Below are 21,670 nucleotides of genomic sequence, written 5' to 3' on the forward strand. Positions count from 1 at the left end.
TGGACTCCATTTCCCATTGACACTTGCCGGCTTGGTCATCAGTGAGGAATGATGGGAACTGTAGTCTAGCAACTTCTGGAGAGCATCGTGTTGGCTTTCCCTGGCTTAAATTCAAGGCTGTTACAAATATAGTAGGATAACACTCAGTATGTGTGATTACTGCTTATTTTTTTCTCCTTTTAGTCACTTAACTTTCAGTAAACATACTTCTCTGATTTTTCTCATTCCACCCACTCCCTTCTTCTTTTAGGAATGAGAATGCAGGATGTAGAAATCCGACCTTTGAAATCTCCACAAGCGTTGCCCCCCAAGTATGGACACAACTTACTTGAGGAAGCAAGAGCAGAGATAAGAAACTTGTATGACTTTTCTATATTTCTTTATTTTCTGATATCAACTATTTGCTTGGTGTCATCAGTTAACTGACAGCCTAAAGGAAATTAAAACTGCATACGCCCTGTTCATTTACACTGGGCATTCCTTTAAGGCAGGGGTGGGCTCCTTTTCTCTATCCGAGGGATACTGGCTATAGATACGTAAGGAGTTGATTCATTCCTGTGATGACTCATGAATACTAATGCTTTTGGGCAGAAGAATCTTGTAGCAGCGTACCTTGGATAGTCAAACTTTCATGAAACAAACAACAACAAAAATAGGGTGGTTTTTAAAAGAAAAAAGAACGGACTGTTAAAAAAGAAAATGCCACACACACCCAGTTTCACAGCATTTGAAGTTAATAAGCTCTCATATTGTTTGATCTCAGCTTTGAGCACCTGTGTCAATCACCTTTGATAGGAAAACATATGGTCACAGGAACTGGGGGCGTATATAGGCTAGTCAACTTAATAGGTACCAACTGTAGGCAGCTCACAAAATCTTTTTAGTGTGGGGGAGAGTGCAGTAAAGAGAGATAACAAGACACTACCTCCTGAAATGCCGTGGAACAAATCTTTGGTTGCCTCAGGAAGGATTTTTTAAAAGTCTCCTGTTAAGAATATTTTAGGAAAGAAGGAAATATGGTCTTCTCATATTTTGGCAATGTGTTGCCTAGGGATAATAAAGCTCATTTTCCTGCCCTGATATTTTTGTAATAACGGTTCCCCCCACCACTGCTTTGTAGCTTAAGTGAATGTTAAGTATTCAACCCCCCACATTGCACATCTGCTGATTTTCCAGTTGCCAGGACTTGAACTTACAACACATCTTGAACCTCTGACCAGGGGAGGATTTTATCCATACACCTCTGTAGAGGTTAACGAAGCTGCATATAAGTTGCAAAAAAAAATGCTATATAAAAATGTATTTAAAACAGATCTTAAAATATCCTAAATAAATACAGATCTTTAAACAGCAGCATGTAGATAATAACGTATCATAAAATGAATAATTCAGGCTTAGCTTATTATTATTTCCCTATGCAAAAGTTTAGGCATTATCCTATGGAATTGCTTTTGGTTAGGCAGATAGTTATCAAATTGTTCAGTGGTACATGGTAAACATCTTAAGCCTCCAGTCCTATACAGACTTATGTGAGTGTAACCATGTGAGTGTAACTCTAGCCATGTCTACTTAAAACTCTAACCATGTCTACCTAAGTCCTGTTGCATTCAGTGAGGCTGACTGTTCTGCTTGCAGCCTAACTCATTGAACTCAGTAGGGCTAATTATTGAGTAGGCATACACAGGATTTATTTGTTGAATATTTATGATATTTATTTGTTGAATTGATAGTTGCACACAGTATAAACATTTTCATATCCAGTGTTGCACAGTTAGTTTCAAATACGTACAGGTCTACAGGACAAGCACGAATTTATTACAATACAACTCAAGAGGCTAGTTCAAAATAACCGTGTCTGATGGAAATCTCAATAATGAGCATATAACTTACATGAAAAATGTGTGGGTGACAGTATGTCATACAGTGAATTTATGCATATTCAGAAGCATTACAATTTATTAAATATCTCTTAGATCTTAATATCCTAATTATCTCTTAGAAGCTCCCATGGAGATCCTCCCCCCCCAAAAAAGATCTTCCATGGTTAGTCTTTCCAAACTAAAATAAATGTTATTCGAAAAGCAGCATGGAGACTCATCTTGAGATGCCATGGAGTGAAACGAAAATACTTTGTACATGCAATTGATCGTTTTAGCAATCAATTGTAATTATTTTGACACAGTGTAGCAGCGTTCATGTTTTTCATAACTGGGAGCTAGCGAAGTGTTTATTTTATTTACTGGGGATCCTTACATCCCACCATTTGAAGGACAAGGTCCTCTCAAGGCAGCTTACAAAGGAGGATAAAGCACCACATCAAAACCAGAATGTGTTACAGTTAACAAGAGCTTTTTAAAAACACCAGTTACAAAACATACTAAGTAACCAAACAATTAAACCTCTGTGTTGCAAACAATTATCAGTAATATCCAAGGCAACACAATGACCAAGTACAACAATGCAATATCAATATAAACTCTTTATATAGTCTATACGGAACATTGAACGATATGAGAAACCAAATAGAAAACATAGAACCAAATAAACATAAGTCTTATAAGTCTCTGAAAGTCTTTGTAGACTATGCAAGTCTCTGAAAGAAGCAATGGGTCAGATTCTTACCTGATGAAAACAAGGCATAAAGCTTTGTTTTATGATGTGCTGCCGAAGTGGTCCGCAAACACACATAGTGAACAGTGATTCCGGATATACCCACTGTTTCGTAGAGGACACTGTGGAAAAGTCTCTGTCCCTGAGGCCACCAACCTCATCCTTCCTAATGGTGAACAAGAAAATAAGACCCCTGACCTCTCAAGACTTGAGCATTTATATATGCAGGCTGTCCTTCAAAGTGTGTTCTGGAGAACTCTCCACTTCTTCTGATAAGTGTCAAAGTGGGTTATCGAAGCAAACATCAGTAATGATGGACAAACTTCCCTAAAAGAAGATCAGCTGGGTCTGGTGCAGCAGGTGCGGTTTTTCCTGGACTAGGAGAGCTTAACCACGGGTGTTCATGTGACTTCAAGGCTGGGTTTCCAGAAGCTGCAGTTAGGGCAGAATGCGACAGCATGGTTGCTGGCAGGGAGTAAGGCCCTGTCAGCATATAGCACCTCTGCTCAGAGAGATGCACTGGCTGCCTATTGCTACTGGGCCAAATTCAGGTTGTTATTATTGGTATATAAAACCCTAAAAAGCTTGGGACTAGTTTACTTGCGGGATCACTTTACCCCATATAAGCCTACTTGACTGCTTCAGTCTGCGGAACCAGCAACGTTACAGTTGCCACATAATACTCATTCCGCACTTGTAAGAAATTGATATTTTTGCGTGTCAGCACCTATACTTTGGCACTCACTGCCTATTGACATCAAGCAAGTCCATTCCCTGTACGATTTTCAGCACCTGTTTAAAACATTTTTGTTTTGGCAAGCCTATCCAGATGTGTGTTTTATTTCTTTTCAGCAACTAGTTATTGGTTTTAATCACTTTTTGGATATTGTTAGATACTATTTTGTATCGGTAATGTTAATGTTTTATTTTAGATTTTTTTAAAGCACTTGGGAGGATTTATTTTTGTTTTTTGTTTGTTTGTTTGTTTGGTAAATAAATAAATAAATAAATAAGGGCTTGTTCACACTACTGATAGATCAGTGTGGAGTCACTATAAACTGGATTTACTTCACTGCTTTTGTGGGGCCCAGCGCTTGTGAACTAACTTGACACCCTAGATCAGAATCCTCTGTGACAATGAAGAACTGCCTCAGAAAAAAGTTGCCCTGAGAAGAATTCCTAAAGGATGCAGGTGTAAATTTTGGGTTTCAATTTAGAAAGCTTTGTTGCCTTAACAAAATCTAGCCTGTCATACCGCAGTTTCTTTGCCTGTTTCATATAGCCTTCTCAACTTTGGGTGGCTTCAGTGGGACCAGTAAGAAGTAAACCTCTTGTAAACATTTATATACCTGGCAGAACATGTGGTTCATTCTAGTTTCCCATTATGTTAAACATAAAGCTTCCGCTTTTTAACTGACGAACTCAAAGCGCTTTGAATGTTGCAGGGAGAATGTGGTTGAGTCTCAACGGGCGCACAATGAGGAGTTGGCGCAGGCAGTGGAAACGCTCAGAAGCGAAATACGGAAGAAGGAAGAGGAGTTTGAAGAAGCTCTCCTGCAGCTGAAAGAGCAGCAGGCAACTGGCCAACGGTAAAATGGGATGGAAATGCTCTCAGCTCATAAGTTGAACCCAGTCGTGTGACAGTAAAGTAATTGATTTACTTGCACTCGGTTTTATTGTGGTGCTCTTGCAAGCATTTGCATGGGGGACATCAGGTTATTACTTTACCTGTTACTGGCCAGATGATATACTAGGGTCGCTTTCTTGATGACAGAACTAACAGTGCCAATCAAACCCAATTAAATACATGCAAATGAATGGACTCCCATCATGTCTCCAAGGCTCAAATGTGGATGAGCAGAGTTGCTTACTAATGGGTGGGGGGTGAAGAGGTTATGAGAAATGAATGCTGCCAATAGTGGGGGAGACTGGAACAATGATTTTACAAATTCCTGCACTGGTATAGCGTCTACAGCAAATTGGCAGCAGGATGTGATAGCACTAGAAATGTAAGCTCGGAGCCCAAATTCCATATTCCATGCTTGCTTGTTGCCACACCAGCTCAAAGTAAACTGCTGCAAGATCTCCCTCTCACACATGCACAGCAAAAAAAAAAAAAAAAATCAACCCTGGATCATCCCAGCATAAAATCTCAGCAGGATCATGCTTTGCAGAAGAAGCAATCTGGGCAATATGGGTTGCATGTAGATGGCTCAGGTCATCCCAGATTGTTCGGAACAACAGATGTTTTCATGTTGGAAAAACATGGCTTATGAATTGTCCATCTGGAGTCTTGTTTTCTTAACAACATTCCTAGGTTCCATCATTTGCATGGGTACTTTGCTCACGGTAATATATTTTAATTCTACTCAGTTCCATTTTTGCGTTCCCTAAGGTCACTTAATCTGCAGCGCTTTGGGTCAGGATAATTTAGGCCAAAAACATAGAAAGGCAAGATGGGAAGATTATCCAGTCAAAAGGAAAACCACTTAGTTCCTCTGGTTTTGCATGGCTAGCACTGGTGGCAAATGCTTGCAAGAAAGGGCTACTACAAGCCCTGGACTGTGTCGTTGTCTTCCCCCATTTCCTTTACCTTCTTCTTTTGCACCTTAAAAAAAGCGATTGGAAGCTACTTAGGCAACCTTGGTTCATTTAAAGCTCTTGGGCACCATAGCTCCCTCATGTACACTCCTTTGGGACTACCATTCCAACACCCTCTGGTTTTCTTTTTCTATGTTTTGGGTCATTGGGAGATGCCCTACTTTATTTGTTTGTGCTTTATTTAGGTGTTTGTCTGCTTCAAGTTGTGGGAAGTTCTGAGCAATGTAATTTTTTTCTTTTTTAAAATGGAAGTTTGTGCTGTTTCTTAGGTTTTCAGATGTTCCTCAGGCGCCCAAAAGTGGGGAGCCCTGGCTTAAACTCTGGTTAGTGACAACAAACCAGAATCTGAAATGAATCTGTATGGTTCTGACTTTTTCTCACAAACCATCGTCTAACAAATGACAGTTCCCTGACTTTAGGTGTAATGGGAAACTGTGGTTAGTTTAAAGTCAAAAGAATAAGCTTTCCACCTCTTCCCTCCTGGCATGCAAAAGAAAAGGAGAGAAGGAAAGAAAGTGTGAGAGCCTCAGACTCGCTGTACTTTGTTCTCCTGGTGGGAGACCATGGTTCCCCATTAGGTCTGAACACTGCTAAAGAGTTAGGCACTGTGGTACATACTAGTTAATGTCAATTGTCAGGAGACATTTGGCTTAGATCTGCATGTATCATAAATGTCATTCTTCTCAACTCCTTTTATTCAAAAATAGGGCGGGGTGGGGGAGAGAAACTCCTGTAAAATCTCTTTTGAAGCTATCCCTGCTATTTGTTTGATGTGAGAAACAAGATTCAGAAGAACATGAAATGGCATTAGAGTTTTTAGTGTTTAGCATCAGGCAAAAATGTTTCCTCTACTTGCTACATCTATTTATATGAAGGGTGCAATAAACCGGATTCCTGGTTTGCAAGCTTTTTAATCTTCTCTGTAAGGACAGTTGACTAGGTAATGGCAAAACACAATGGACCCTGAGTTTCAAAAGAATTAAATATTTTTTTAAAAGTATTTCAAGTTCTCAGCTGGTTTACAGATGTGTAAGCTTTGTAGTCTATTTTCTGGTTCCAGCATGGCACTGGTACAATTTTTCCAGTCTGTCTATAACAGATAAGTATTAGAGGAGAAACAATGTATTTCAAGATGTGAGATTCTGTTCTGATGTTTATCATGCTTTATTTGGCATTAGCAGTTAAGATCAATTCAGGGGTTTCCTTTAAAACATTTTTTGGTTGAAATACATGCAAAAACAATAATAATGAGGTCACCCTGCACCGTTCAAGGGATAGGTTTTTGAAAGTATATCTGTAGTTAGCTGCGTGATGACTTTTAACAAGATTAAATAGTGAATTTTCAATTGAATCTCAGCAGGGAAAATATATAACAGAATCTCAGCCATATAGAATTTCGGTCAAGATGGTCATTGTTAAAGATACATCTGCAGCTAATTTGAATGCCAATCTCGGGGCATTATCTGTGTAAAATGCTAAGCCGCTTGCCTTGGAAATACTTGGAAAGGGGTTACGTTCCTGGATAATGCTCCACTAAACAGTAATTCTCTAACACCAAAGTTTTGGAAGAAAGTGTTTTTTCTCTCTTCCTATTGTAAGTATAATATTGCTCCTTTTACCATAGGCTCCATTGAAGTTTGATAAGAATAAACCAATACATCCCAATAATGAGTAATGTTCAAATATCTTCATACTGTAAAAACATGTATTTATTTAACAACCTATAATGTTAAATTTAAGGAAAGGAATTTTTTTAGATGTTATACACACACCTCTCCCCAGTTGTGTTTTGGAATTAGGAAAGTGTGAAGGGTTTTAAGTTTTCCAAGGCAAAATTAACAAGGTGACTCGACTATTATTGTACCATAAACCTCACAATTACTTTCTTTTTGAACATGCCATTTTGTAGGTTAAGCATTCGGGACAATGTTGAAATGATTAAGCTCCACAAACAATTGGTGGAGAAGAGCAATGAGTTTGCAGCAATGGAGGAAAGATTTCTTCAGCTACAGGAGGTAGGCAGAACTTCAGCTAGAACTGTAAACTCGTGCACCAGAACTCCAGGTGGGGTTATGTACGGAATAAACTTGTTTAGAGAGGCACTTCTTTCTTCACCAAAAGTATGATACAGATCTGGAAATTTAAGACTTCAATCCTATATACACTTAGCAGGAAGTAAGTTCCCATGAACTCAGGGCAACTTACTTCTTAGTAGATGGTATGATGATTGTGCAATAAATGAAGGCTAGCTAAGAATGTTTATAATACACTAAGAAATAAATGGGAATTTATACTAACCTTGCAATCTTATACATGTTTGCTCAGTAATTAAAATTTAGTTGAATTTCAGTTGTAATTAGTGCAGAATCACACTCCACCTCCCAGGTTCTTCAAGTGCTGAATGGTCTTTCGCAATGTTAAGGTGCTAAGAGCTGCCTGATGCTTAGTTGGTCTATTTGTCCATCTTCTTCACTAAAGCCTACCCTTTGCAGCATATCCTTCACCAGCCTTCAAACTGGAAATGCCAAGGAATTGAATTGGTAGGAGGTTTCTCTCCATAAAACATGGCCTGCTCTATTTCTAATCCTGATCAGCAAATCCCAGTGTAGCATTTTAGATGCTTCCTAAACCTTCAGCTTAGATCTGCTCCCTCCACCAGAATTAATGATGCAGCCCTTATTTGCATGCAGCTTTTGTGCATATCTCAGCATACACAACTCAGCATATGCAGACCTCTGTACCAGCAATACTACTGTCACTTAGGATGGAAAATTTGGATTTTTTTGTCCACTGCTTATCATTATGGTAATATGACATAGCAGACGAAGCTGAAGCACCACAGCACAGCAACCACATTCATTTGTAAGGGAGTTATGGAGTGAAATTATTTTCAGAAGACTTAAATGCTTATCAAAGCCTTGCAAATTGTGGTGTGTGCAACAGTTTCCAAAGCAAAATAAACAGAGGTGCACGTTTTTGAAATGTTGAGCGCAGCTCAATAGTTCAGATGTCACACAGAAGTGCAGAATCAAATTTTAAAGAGACACAGAATTTCTTTTAATTAAATCTTAATGCAGCTCCCTTGGAAGGAATTAAGAAGGCAAACGAAACATCAGCTGGTGGGTTAGCAGCAAAATGACAAGAGCTGCATGGACATATTTGTGGTCGGGTTCATTTTTGCTTGCTACTGTAGCGTTTTGGGTCAGCGTGTCCAAACCACAAGAACCACAGCAAAATGCTTTAATTGCTAAACAGATGTCTGTCTTGGTCCTGCTCATCACAGCTGAACTGGGAGTGGTTAGCATGCTGGAGGAGGGAGGAACACCCTCCACCCTCTTCGTTGCCGTTGTGTAACTTAATGACATTGTGTCAAAAACATGGCAAGAGCATCTCCTGTTGACTGGATTGAGATTACACTTTAAAGGTTGCTGGAGGAAACCTTTAGACTCAATCCATCCAAGAATAGTGACCGCAACCTAATGTTACTCACCCAGACCCAACTTCAGCTGCCTTCTCTCGTCTCCTCCACAGAACCAAAAAAATCTTAAAGCAAGCCACAATGCACTCATGGCAAAGGGGGACGAACTCAATTTGCAACTTAAAGAAGAACGTTCCAAGTGCCTCCACCTCGAGAGTGAGTTACAGGCCACAAATTTTTCAAAGCGACGCTTAGAAGAGGTGAGATCCTTGGGGACAGGGGGTTGGGAAGAGCACAGTCTTTGCACAATCCTTTAAACTGGGCTAGAGAAATTTGCGTAGTATCCCGGACCAAGTCATGAGAGGACTCCCAATAATTCAAACATTCTGGTCTTACTTGGCTTATGACTGCACAGCTGGTGGATATATAGCACTTAACACTCTGTTGTTAACCTACAGTAGTATTTATATGCCTCTGAGCAGTCTTTGAACACCCATGTAAGATCAAGCTTGCAGTCGGACCATTTCAAGATGCTGCATTCATCCTAATACATGATGATTGCATTAAAGGTGGCAAACACCATCTAAATTTCACCTATAGACAGAAGCAACTTGCGAGATGGGGCCAAGCCAGTACACTAGCTTCCCGGCAGGTGAGTCACTGTTATTGGGATGAAGAGGGCACCGTGGTGCAAACGCACCAGAAGGAGGACCAGATTGGCTCCATCAGTTCTTTTGCACCACGTCAACCTTCCCACTGCTTCACTCCTCTTCTTCTTGGTAAGCAACAGTCACCTGCCAAGAAGGCAGCATAGCAGAACTGCCCCCACCTTGTGAGCCATCTCTACCTATAAAACAGGTGAAATGTGTTGACCCAATGCACTAATGTTTGGTTGATATTAAAAAAGGAGAAAAACCTTACAAAAATAGAAATTGTCCTGCGTTAATGAAAACGTTTTGCAAATCTTGATTTTTGCACCATCCCAATCTGCCTTGCTCTTTTGTGACATCAGGGCAGTCACTGGTAATGTCAAAGCTTACCGGCCACTGACTGCCAGAAAGCACAACCATGCGTGCAGCTATTCAGAAAGCTTTACTAGTGTCGGTAATGTTGCTTTTTAATTGCATCACTTACAACGTTTGTCTTCATTCCAGCTTCAAGATAGAATTAATGATTTGGAAAAAGAGAGGGACCTTTTAAAAGAAAACTATGATAAATTATACAACAGGTAAATTATAACTGATAACAGAACTCTTTTAACATTCCATTTCTCAGTTTATGTATGGGCTAAAATAAGCAATGCGTGAGTAGTGGCAGTTCAGCTGCAAACACTTTTGGATAAAACTGACCTATTTCAGGTCAAGCCTGATTTGGGGACTGAATTGGCCTTAGTCGGTCTGATGGATGACCTTATTCAGGAGAGATGGTGGGGGAGTACAGCCCTGTTTATTTTCCTGGATCTCTCTGCAGCTTTTGATTTCATCTGGACTGTTGAGGGTTAGAAGCACTATTGTACGGTGTCTGTGGACCTCTGGCGGTTAACCTGCAGAGTATGATTTTTGTCCCCAGTGCTATTTAATATTTATATGAAGCCACTGGGAGTGGCCATTAGGAGATTTGGGGCAGTGATTATATGTTGATTGATACCATTTTGAGGTTTTCTCCTGCCATTTTAGACAATAAAACAAAATACCCAACATTATTTCCCTGTAACATCTGAATTGGGAGAGACTGTACATGTTCAAAACCAGTGCCTTGATAAAATCATGGACTGAATGAAACCTAATAAACCACACCTGCTTCCTAACAAGATAGAGACCCTATGGATGGCCAGTCATTGCCTCCCAACATAACCTACCTCACAGGGTTGTTGTGTGGATTAAATGAGGAGGTAGAAAACCATGTGCGCCAGCTTTAGCTTCTTAGAGAAAAAGACGAGAGATAAATGCAATAAATAGATGGGAATATTTATTTATTTATTTATTTATAGAGTTGCATATTGTAATTATGGCCTCTCAAAGTGATTAATAAAGCAGCTCTTGGGATCCCAAGACTGGGACCACTCTCCTAAAAGGTCCTGTGCTGTTCCTGTTGATCTTTTCTACTGCCCGTCCCCCGCCTGCCCCGTTTTAACTGCTGACTCCCTTCCATATCACAAGCTGCTTTTGTAATGCTATCCAGTTTCTAAAGTAGTTTGCTCTGCTGTGTGGTAGGCAAAATAATCTTTTAAAATCCCTTGGACTCAGTGAATTAGTTTTGCTATTCTTTTGATCCTGGCCAGAGTTGAACCTGCAGGAGTTTCTAACAAAGGAAAATAGGGTCTCTATAATGCTGGGTGTTGTTTTGCAGCCTTGTAACAGAAGTCAGCTTAAAACATTTTTGCAGTCAGTTTTGGCAATACTTCCCAGCTTTAACTCATTAGCACAACTGCCCCTTTATGCTGGCCCACAGACAGCATTGTCATGATACGATAGCAGATTGCAGTGGGTTGGTAGGCCTCCCCCCCCCCTTTTACTTCCAGCTTAGGCCTCAATGTCTCAATTTCCTTTTTTAAAAAAAATGGACCCCAATCAAGAGCAGCGCAGGGCATGACTCTAACTTTTTCAGGTGCCAAAACGCCTTAGGCTGGCACTGTGACTGCACTTCATATTTATGTAAAGACGCTCTGAGGTAATAGTCTGTGTAAATTCTGTCAGCAGTGCTTAATATCACATAAATAAAAAATTAGGAGGCTAAACCTACTGAACATGAAATGAGACAGGGCACTGAATTCATTTTCTGGTGCCGAACAGAAAATTGAAGCAATTACAGTCAATTTGCAGAGGCTTAATGAGGAAACACCTGATCATGGAGTCAGTAGAAGGAGAACCCTCCAGCTGTAGGAGTGCTTTTGTTCAAAAGAGAACACAATTGTCACTGCGTTTTCTCTAAGGGGGAGAGAATAATATCCAATTCTTGGGGAGCAGAGACAAAAGCTGTTGTGGCTTCAAAGTGCCATGTCCAGTTTAGCTGTCTGACTTGCTGATTTAGGGCATATTCATGCCATGCATTTACAGCATTATGACATCCTTTCAGGCAGCTGGTTCCAGTCATATTATGTTGAGGTGGAAATTCCAGAAGCCACTTTCCATTGACTATAAGAACTTGACCCTGTATCCCTCTGAACCTCCGTCCATACTAGGAGCACAGTGTGGTGGATGGTCAGCCATTTGTACATTACCCAGATGGCTTCAAAATGCAGCGAGGTGAAGTAAACTCCAAAGACATTCCAGGCAGATTCCAGTGGAATGCAATCCTAACTGCGAAGGAGATGATAGCTGAGCAGTAAATTTCAGAACAATTTTGTATGCCTTTAAAGTCAGCATTATGCGGATTTGGAGAAACTGGAATTCTACATTGCTCTAAGTTTAACCAGAGCCAGATTCTGAGGTTGTTGTTGGAAAATGTACAAATGACCATGAGACTTGAATGTACACAAACTTTTCTCACAAGTGAAAACTATACATAGCTGTATTTAAACAGTGCAGCCTGTACTGTGGTACCTCGGGTTACATACGCTTCAGGTTACATACGCTTCAGATTACAGACTCCGCGATAAATACTATTTTAAAATAAATATTATTTTAAAAGAAATATTATTTTTTTAAAAAAAAAAGATTACAGACTCCACTAACCCAGAAATATTACCTTGGGTTAAGAAATTTGCTTCAGGATGAGAAAAGAAATTGTGCTCTGGCAGCGCGGCAGCAGCAGGAGGCCCCATTAGCTAAAGTGGTGCTTCAGGTTAAGAACAGTTTCAGGTTAAGAACGGACCTCTGGAATGAATTAAGTACTTAACCCGAGGTACCACTGAAATTGAAATCTCCACACTGCAACAGTGATGCAGTAGATGCAGGAGTTGGCCCTCAAGGGTAGAGAATGCTCTCCTGTCACTAGCCCTAAAATGAAAGAATGGTGATGGTGATGATGATGATGATGATGATGATGATGATGATGATAAGCGTTATATTTATTATTGCAATTTATTTAAATTTGTGTCAACTGAACCTTTAGGTGGCTTAAAATATGCAAAACAAATGTATGATTTAAAATGTGTAAATACAAATGCATATCATATAAAAATCTCAGGAACCTGCCTCTCCATTATAGAAAGCTGTATACAAGAAAACTTCCATACTTAAATCAAAGCAGCAATCCCAATGAACCCCATTAAAACTATTGACAAGAATGAGGTATTGGTTCGAACCCTAATAACTTAACTGCTGTAAGCTAATAAAGATGCTAAAAATTACTAAAAAGACTGGAATGGGGGGGGGAACAAATGTCTTCACCTAACACAGAAGGCGCAGGCAAGCTCTCTTAAGGAATGCATTCCATTGACAGGGGCTGTCGCCCAAAAGACCCCTTCAATTGTTGCCCTCCCTCCACACTCCCTATAGATACGGCACTCTGGGGAGTGCCTTTGTAGATGATCTTAAGGCCAGCATAGTCTTCTTTGGGAAGAGCTAATTCCTTCAGGTATAGGTTAAAGGTAGCAATTTGAATTGGGCCTGGAAATGCATTGGCTTCCAGTTGGATTCATTTTGTGATTTTGCTATTTTACATTGTTTTGAATGCACTTTTGTTGAGTTTTTCATTTGTATTACTATGCTATTCGTTGCTTTGGGACCTTTGAATTAAAAAGCAATATATAAGTAAATCATAACATAGCATTTAAGCATGCAGTAGTCTATTAAAATGTTTTAAAGGAACGAGCATATTTTCCCGGAGCCCATTTCTTTATTGGATCCCTCTACCCTGTATTCCATTTCTCCTGAATTCTAGTTTAACTAGGGAGAATATATATGTGTGTGTGTGTACACACACACACACACACACACACACACACAAATTAAGGAATTTGTGGCATGCACATTTTGCCCATTTGAATATTTCCCTCCTCTTCACTTGTAAAGCCCCTGCAGAACAAAACAAAGCAGAAATCTTGAGGCGATCACACCCATCAGTGTTCTGGAGGAAGCTAAGTCAAGCCCTCCTCAGAGCTGCATGTGATTCTGGAACCACGGCCTCCAAAATTGCAAAATTATGTTAACATTGAACCATAGCTGCTACATTTACTGGAACTTGAGCATTGTGAGACCCCTGTATGGGGCAGTTGTTGTCGTTTGAGATCCCCATATTAAATGCAAGAACATTAAGTAGAAGAGGGGTGGGTAATAATGTCATTCTGTCCTTAGTACTGTTATATCTGAAATCAATAAAATATGGTGAAAGAAAAAGTAGTAGTTCGCACCATGCATGCAGTTTTTTGAACTGGGAATCATTTGATAAACACTTGTGTTTTCTGGACACACACCCCTTCCTCCCCTCCTAAAGGCCATCTTCTGTTCCTGGTTTCTTACTCATGTTAACAATGCAAGTTTTTGGTTTAAGGGTATAAAGTTGGCTTAAGAGTACAAAGATTTTTACTACATTTCAGAGGGGCTGTTTCATGATAGGAGAACCGCTGTTCTGCTGTAGCCGACATTTCTTTGGGCAGGCAACTGCCTCTGGGCTTCCTTCGCTCTCCCCCCCCCTTTCCCCTCCCTAGGTCTTTAAAACGGATCAGGTGGGTCACTGCAGGGCTGTACACGAAAAGAGGTTTGAATGTGCAAAGGCTGCCCATGTTCGGAGTCTGTTGCTGAGGTTTCGAGTAGCAGATTCCTCTGGAACAGGCCTCCGGATTCCTTCCCAAGTCCCCACAAACCTTCGCCCGCTGCCAACTCTCCTGGCTCTGGAGCTCTAAATTGAGTCCAGCCCCGTTGCTCATCCCACAAACCCTTTCATGTCCCACGACCGCAGCCTGAGAGAGGCGCCTCGGTTTCAACAGCAGCAGACCAGCATGTGTTTACTTAATTCCTAAGACATGATGACAATGATCTCTGCCACTAAAATCGCTTTCTCCCCGCACTCCCCTCTTTATTATTTTCTGTTAAAGCCTATTTCTGAGTTCCTTACATGCCATATGTTGGTCTTTAATATAATTCTTTTTTGTCCCCCTCCCTCCCTCTCTCTCTCTCTCCATCCCCCCCCCTTTTCTTTAATTCCTCAGTGCCTTCGGCGTGACCCACGACCAGCAATGGAAGTTAAAGGAGCAGCAGCTGAAGCTGCAGATTGCTCAGCTTGAGGCTGCTTTAAAGTCGGATTTAACAGATAAAAACAACATCTTGGCCAGAATGAAAGCAGAACGAGGTATATTGCTCTGAAGGGCATTGCAAGGTGTGCAAGCGAGTTTTCCATTTTTTACTCAGCTGAGAGCTTCGCAGAACATCAGAAGCCACCTTGGCTCAGGATGCTTTGCCCCCCCTAGCCCAGCATTTGTCTTCTGTCTGGAAGCTGCTCTCCAAGGTCTCTGGCAGAGAGAGGGCCTTTCCAATCACCTGCTACCTGGTATTTTTACCTGGAGATGCCAGAGACTGAACCCAAGAACTTCTGCATGCTGTAGTTTCCCATACTTTGGTCTTTTAGGGAAAGGGCCACAGTTCATTGTTGAGTATCTGCTTTGCATGTTGAGAGTCTCTTCCTGCAAACAGGTTGCATCCCCTTATGAGTTCCATCAGACAAGTCAACAGGGCTGTCAGTGGATGGAGTCATCCCTTCTCTTTCTGCCACTGCCTTCTCTCTCCTTTGGCGTTCCCACCAGTGTAGGGGATGGGCCTTAGCTCTGCAATCAATCACCTGCTTTGCATGCAGATGATCTCAAGTTCAATTCCCAGCATCTCTATGTAGAGCATGGAGAAACCCCTGGCCTGAAACCCTGGAAAGCCATTGCAGTGGAAAGTCAGTGTAGATGTTTATAAAAATATTTATATCCTGCCCTCATACAATATCTTGCCCTCATACAATATACAGCAATGAAATACATATTTTAGATGGACCAATGGTCTGACTGTATAAAGCAGCTTCCTGGCACAACTCTCTCTGGTGGTGTATCTAGATTCCCCTCTCACAAATATGCTTTTGTTTATTTTAAAATGTAAAAGTGTGTTGGAGTGCTAACACACATGTTTTTGCATAACTCATTGCTAGTCCCCAAAGGCAAAATGGGGAACTTCTGGCCTTCCAGATGTTGCTGGACTTGAACTTCCATCATCCCTGGCTGTTGACCATGCTGGCAGGGACTGATGGCAGTTGGGAGTCCAACAACATCTGGAAAATGCTAAGGTGAGTTGAGTCAGGCCATTGGCCAGTGTTGCCCTGAATTCTGCTTTCAACATTGGCTGAGCAAATAACCCCTAAGAGCCAAAGAATGAAGCATGGAGTTGGTAAAGTATAAAAGAACAGCAGCCATTAAGCAATGATGCAATGGTACTGCTGGCAGTAAGTGACAGTACAGCCGAGGAAACAGACATATTCTCAGAGAGATACTGCCTTGGGTCATGAAGGTTTGATTTGGCAATCTTGGCAAGTAGTTTTTGGTAGGCCTATTGTAACCCTCATCTATAAACACTAAAAAACCCCACCCTTATTTTAAAATCTAATGGATTTAAGGACCACTCTGACTGAATCTGTTTTCTGACTCAGCCACAATAGTACCATTTTCCTTCTTGTGTCTGAAAAGGACTAGAAACTTTAAAAGAAGCAAAGAAAACTATCCAGATCAGGAATCTGTCCTCTGTGGGCAAAATGGAAGCAGTACGTGAACAGCATATGAGCTGTGGGAAAGATGTCAGGAAGAGTGTTGATAAGCAGTGTGGGTCTTGGAGGCAGATAGTTTCTCCACAGAAGCTGATTTTGCAAATCCCGTTTGTTTCTCCTGTCTCTTTCCTTGGCCTTCAATTTACCATTGGTAGGCTGCCCTTTGAAAAGGCCCATGTGTTCGTTTAGATAACGCAGAACTGTTTTGGTTCCTTGCTTGCTTGCTTTCCTCCACCCCCACCTCCCTGTTCAATGTGCAGATTAGTTTCAGGTTTTGTGATCCTCTGGGTTAGAACATTTAAAAGCAGTTTAATGTTTAAATTAATTGCAGGCTTAAGAGCCTCTTTATTCCAATTCTTTTTTCCCCTTTTTTCCCTAACATGAATGCGTGGGTCAGCACCCTGTGCATATTGATTACAGATGATGATATTAGCACAAACGGCTTTTGACAGCTGTTTGTTTTACCAGTAGATTATCTTAATCTTTGTTTTCTTAAATCCCCATTCTTTTTATGTGAGCAGGCAAACACTCCGTGCGCACAATACAGAATCTTGTTTAAGTTAGACCAAAGGCACAAGTAGCTATGTTGTTCCATTAGAACAGTCCCACACAGAGTGAAACAGAATATTTCCATCTTTAGGTTGTTACTACAAGCTGCAGGCTGAGGGTCTTATCATGTACAAAAATAACTTTTTCTCCAGCCTTTGTTTGCTTGCTTGCTTAATGCTCAACCCCGAAAAAGAGAGGAACTCAAAAGCTTGCATCATAGTTTCAGGGGTTGGGGTGGAGAGTCTTCAGTGTACTCTTTATTCTTCCTGCTTAAGTTAGATCATTACAGCCCAAGTCTTCCCCACAGAAAATTCTTCCAAACAATTACATATATCTGATCCAGTGTGCTGTATGTGTTAGAGGGTTGGACAAGGACCAGAAGACCAGTGTTCAAATCTCCACTTGGCCATGAGTGCCCTAACATAAAAGACCCTAAAAGATTAAGCAAATGAGTTTTATGTTCTCCTCTGGACTAGAGAATGCATATGTATTCAGTGATAGTCCTGTTCAGAGTAAACCCACTGAAATTAAAGGACATTGCATCCATTAATTTCACTTGGTCTGTTCTGAGTAGAGCTTAAGCTGTACACAATCCCTTGATGACTCTGAAGGAAATGATTTAAGTTGAATGTTTGCAGATTGAGTTGACAGTGTATTTATAAGCATATAGTTTGTTCTCTCTCTCTCTCTCTCTCTCTGTGTGTGTGTGTGTGTGTGTGTGTGTGTGTGTTTTGGGACTGAATGCATAAAATCATCATTAAAAAGACAGGCATTTTTTTCTTATTGTTCTAAAAACATTTATTGAGAACATTTAACATGAGGGGAAAACAGCAGCCCAAAATAAGCCAAGAACAAAACAAACAACCAGGGTATAGATATGTAGCTGCTTTGTGGGTCTTTGGACTGTAATAAAGAATGTGTGTGTGATATGTAGCTGCTGAGATGTCAGCAGAGAATACAATCCAGTCTACAAGATACAATGTGTAAGAGATCAATAAGCAGATCAATAAAGCATTTATCTCTCTTAGTCAACAATCTACCACAATCTTCCCACCTCACCAACTTATGAACCTAGTTACCCAAACTTGACCTGTCAATAGAAGGTGGGAGCATTTCTATTGATACTCATTCTGGGGAGGCAGAATAGAAATCAGGTTTAGGTGAAATAAGGATATGCTGCTGTTTTGTTACTTGTCCTCAATCTATGACATACATCAACACTGACTTTAGTAAACACATTTGAAAGCACATGGCTTATCTTGGGAGACCTCCTTTCCATGTATCTTATAAAATACCTCTACCTCTCTATTTCTATGCCCCTTTTCTGTTAATATTATTACTGTAGTAATAATAAAAGTAAGAACACATGACAGATATATATTTGGCAGTCGAGATGTAGCTTGTGGGCAAGCAGTGCCTGCCCTCAGCATGGCACACATTAGAAGTGCTCTCTGGGGTCCCATTGCGTTGCCTAAACATGCTTGTACACTCACAGCAGGGATTTCCAAATCCAGTGCATCTCTTCATATAGCAGTGAGAAGCCACTGCATGGAATCCCTTAGTTTGTACAGGCCCATAGGGTAGGGGTGCTCTCTGCATGGGTAGAATTTTATTGCTGGCTCTCTGAATCCCACTTGATGAATGGGTAAGAAGGGGGAGGGGCGGTTCTTTGTTTTAAATGTATTTGCTTTTAGTAAAATAGGTTTGAAGACCATGATGGCCATTTCTAGGGTTCTGCTGCATTTAAACAGAATATGTAATTTTCTTTCTTTCTTTCTTTCTTTCTTTCTTTCTTTCTTTCTTTCTTTCTTTTCGGAGACCAAAATGAAAAGCTGGCCCAGGAGAACAATGAGCTGCGGTTGCGCTATCTAGAGCAGAAGCAACAGCTGGATGACTTGAGGAACCGCATGAAGTTTTTCACCAAGGTGAACTTCTTTAGGAAATGATAGAAAGTGGGGGGGGGGAGGTGAAGCTTTTCTATATTTCATGCACCACGCAAATGTTCCTTTCTTAAAAGCAAAAGAATTGCAGGGATATGACAAGAGTTTACTTATTCATGATATCCAGCAAAATGCCATGTTTTAGCGCGAATGCACTGTGTATTCTCGGTGTCTCACTCCATTATTCATTCCCGTCGTACGGTGCCATCCTATTGACTGTGTCTGTTTCAGGAGAGTGACATTGACATGGCCGAACTCAGCGAGGCCCTCGTGCTTATCAAGGTAACTTGCAGGAACTGTCGTACGCCGCTTCCCCCCACCCCACCCCACCCCCAGCTCTCCAATCCTCTCTCAACACCTGGTGTTTCAAGAAAGGCTTTTATTGTGCTGCTTTTGCTAGCTAATGCGTCTTGCTTGTATGAAATGGGTATGTTGCTGTTCAATTTCCGTAAAGCAGGAGACAGACAGAGAAAAGATGGCAGCATAGAACTTTTTAAGGTTATGTACATATTTCATTGCAACATCAGAAGTAGATTAACCTTAAGCCTACATGGATTTGCTTTAAAGCCTCTCCGTCTGTCTGTCTGTCTCTCTCTCTCTCTCTCTCTCTCTCTCTCTCTCTCTGAGAGTGAAAACAGTTGCTTTTCGTGTTATCACATTGCCCCAGTACAGGTCTGATCAAAACAACTTTTTGTTTACAGATTCTGAAGGATATGAAAAATAATTCCGAATGATATAAAAGCAGGTGCAAAGCTAAAACGTTACACTCTGGAAACATAAGCATTTTCTTTTCTCCCCTGTAGCTGAAAACCTGCTAGTTGTTTATTTATAAAAGCACTAGAGGGAAATTTCATTTTTCTCCTTGCACTGCTTTGTCGTTTTTCTGTTTGCAGCATAACTGCAGTGAAGTGAAAGAGAAAAGAAGGAATAGAAAATGATCGGTTTCCTGCCTTAAATAATTTTTAGTCGGTCTCTCCCTCCCCAACCCCCGCGCCTGTAGCATTTGTAGTTTCCGTGAACAGTTATAGATTAATAGCACTTTTGCATAGAAAATAGTGCTCTTTCCCCATGACTTCCTTTAGCATAATGAAATTTATATTAAAATGTGTATTTTGGAGCAGGCCCTTTAAAGGGTCTGAGAGATCCAAAGGTTAAGTACTCATTTGAGATGCCCTTCTCACTCGGTCCTGTGTCAGTGCCCCAGAGTTTCCTCAGTACTATTTTTCACTGTTCCATATGGTCCCCATCCCATCTGTAAGACCCATAATTTTAGCTTCCCTGCATTCTCTCCCCACCTTCCCCTGATAAAAATGTGCATATTAGAGAGTGCTCTTCCAATGTTGGTCACAGGGAATTGAACAGGATGAAAGTAGTTTGTAGCACAGATATTTGAACCAGGGACTTCTTTCTTGCTTTTGTACTCAGGCTACAGTATTGTGCCACTTATCTGGGAGTAAGTTCTGTTACAGCTTAACTTACTATACCAGCTCTTGTTGAAATTATCCCAATGAACTCATTAGAATGTACTTCTGAGAAAGGCTGCATAGGCAGTTATTAAATGGATCTGAGTTGCTTTTGTTCCTTTCCACGGAACTGAAACATTTACAAGCTTGGTCTCCAAGCATAGATTTATTTTAACGCCAGAAAATGACAGGTCTATCTGTTTCAATTTCGAATATATATATATATATGCTAATTATAATGCTGTGAACTTTTGTGGATCAGGTTCGTAGGCAGCAAGCAAGCAGCGACCTCATGTTCTTGGAGAAAGTGGAAGATGACATCCATAAAGACTTGGAACGTTCTATGCGTGAGCTCCAGGCAACCCATGCAGAAACTATTCAAGAACTTGAAAAGACACGCAATATGTTAATTGTACAGCATAAAATTAACAAAGACTATCAGGTATTTAATTCTCCACTGTGCAGTTGACTGCTGGTATCTCTGTCATAATGCGTTTTCCTTTTCCTTTTTGTAGAATCTGATATATTAAGATTAATGAATCTGTGATTTTGCATGATAACCAGGTCTTAATGAGCTGAAGTCTATCAGACTGTGCTATTGCGATGAGTTCTTTATTGTAAGATACGTGTTGTACCACACCAAGAATTCCCCCCACCCTGAAACCAGTCTGTTGCACCTGCTGAAATACAAAAGTCCCCATCAGTATTGGCATTCCACCGGCTCTTGAACACAAACATTTCCTTGATCTTATTTGAACCTTCTGCTTTGATTGTAGTTTTAACTGTTAAATTATTTTAATGGACTTGTTAAACATTTTAATTAGGGGTGTTTTAATGTGGTTTTAATGTGCATTTTAATTAGAGGTAGCTGTATTTTTATAATTGGTTTTATTCTTGTTATTTTGCTGTTCGCTTATTTTTTTGTGAACTGCCTTGGTATTTTTATTGAAACCTCTACAAAAGTTGCCATGTGATTTTTTGCAGAGAGGTTTGGCATCTAGAAGGAACTCTCCCCAAGACCTCAAATTTGTTAAATCAACAAATTGATCTACTGTAGCCAAGTGAAAGGGGGAGCTGTTTTTTAAAGGGAAGAAAGAAAAATAATTAACATAAGACTAAGGCTGTATGGGGCTGTATTTTTTCTCTCCTTCCTGAGCCTTGTTTGGATTACATTTTCACTAAGGTTTATACCAGGATAAGATCAGGCATGGACCTTTGTGTCTTGTTTTCCCCTCCCATTGCTCTCCCCCTTTGCACCATGGGGAGGAGTGAACAACCAAATTCCATCTCCCTTACCATGGGCAATAGGACCTCCTTAATTTGGAGCATGTGATTTGTATGCAGAAGGCCCCAGGTTCTATTCCTGCTAGAGTTAGGGGATACCCTGGAGAGTCATTGTTGGTCAGTGTAGA

General features: G+C 40.6%; 1 protein-coding gene across 1 annotated transcript in view; it reads left to right on the forward strand.

Moving 5' to 3' along the window:
• The window catches only part of RPGRIP1L (RPGRIP1 like), a 74,724-nt gene that overhangs the window by 10,955 nt on the left and 42,099 nt on the right, over nucleotides 1-21,670 (forward strand). The window contains exons 5-13 of the mRNA XM_081870338.1: nucleotides 251-359; nucleotides 4,056-4,199; nucleotides 7,121-7,226; nucleotides 8,743-8,889; nucleotides 9,784-9,857; nucleotides 14,721-14,860; nucleotides 18,674-18,780; nucleotides 19,027-19,077; nucleotides 20,521-20,700. Of these exons, the coding sequence (XP_081726464.1) occupies nucleotides 251-359; nucleotides 4,056-4,199; nucleotides 7,121-7,226; nucleotides 8,743-8,889; nucleotides 9,784-9,857; nucleotides 14,721-14,860; nucleotides 18,674-18,780; nucleotides 19,027-19,077; nucleotides 20,521-20,700 (1,058 nt within the window). The remainder of the gene's footprint in view (nucleotides 1-250; nucleotides 360-4,055; nucleotides 4,200-7,120; nucleotides 7,227-8,742; nucleotides 8,890-9,783; nucleotides 9,858-14,720; nucleotides 14,861-18,673; nucleotides 18,781-19,026; nucleotides 19,078-20,520; nucleotides 20,701-21,670) is intronic.

The sequence above is a fragment of the Podarcis erhardii genome (genome assembly GCF_964252035.2).
Source record: "Podarcis erhardii genome assembly, chromosome: 7".
Classification (NCBI taxonomy): Eukaryota; Metazoa; Chordata; class Lepidosauria; order Squamata; family Lacertidae; genus Podarcis; species Podarcis erhardii.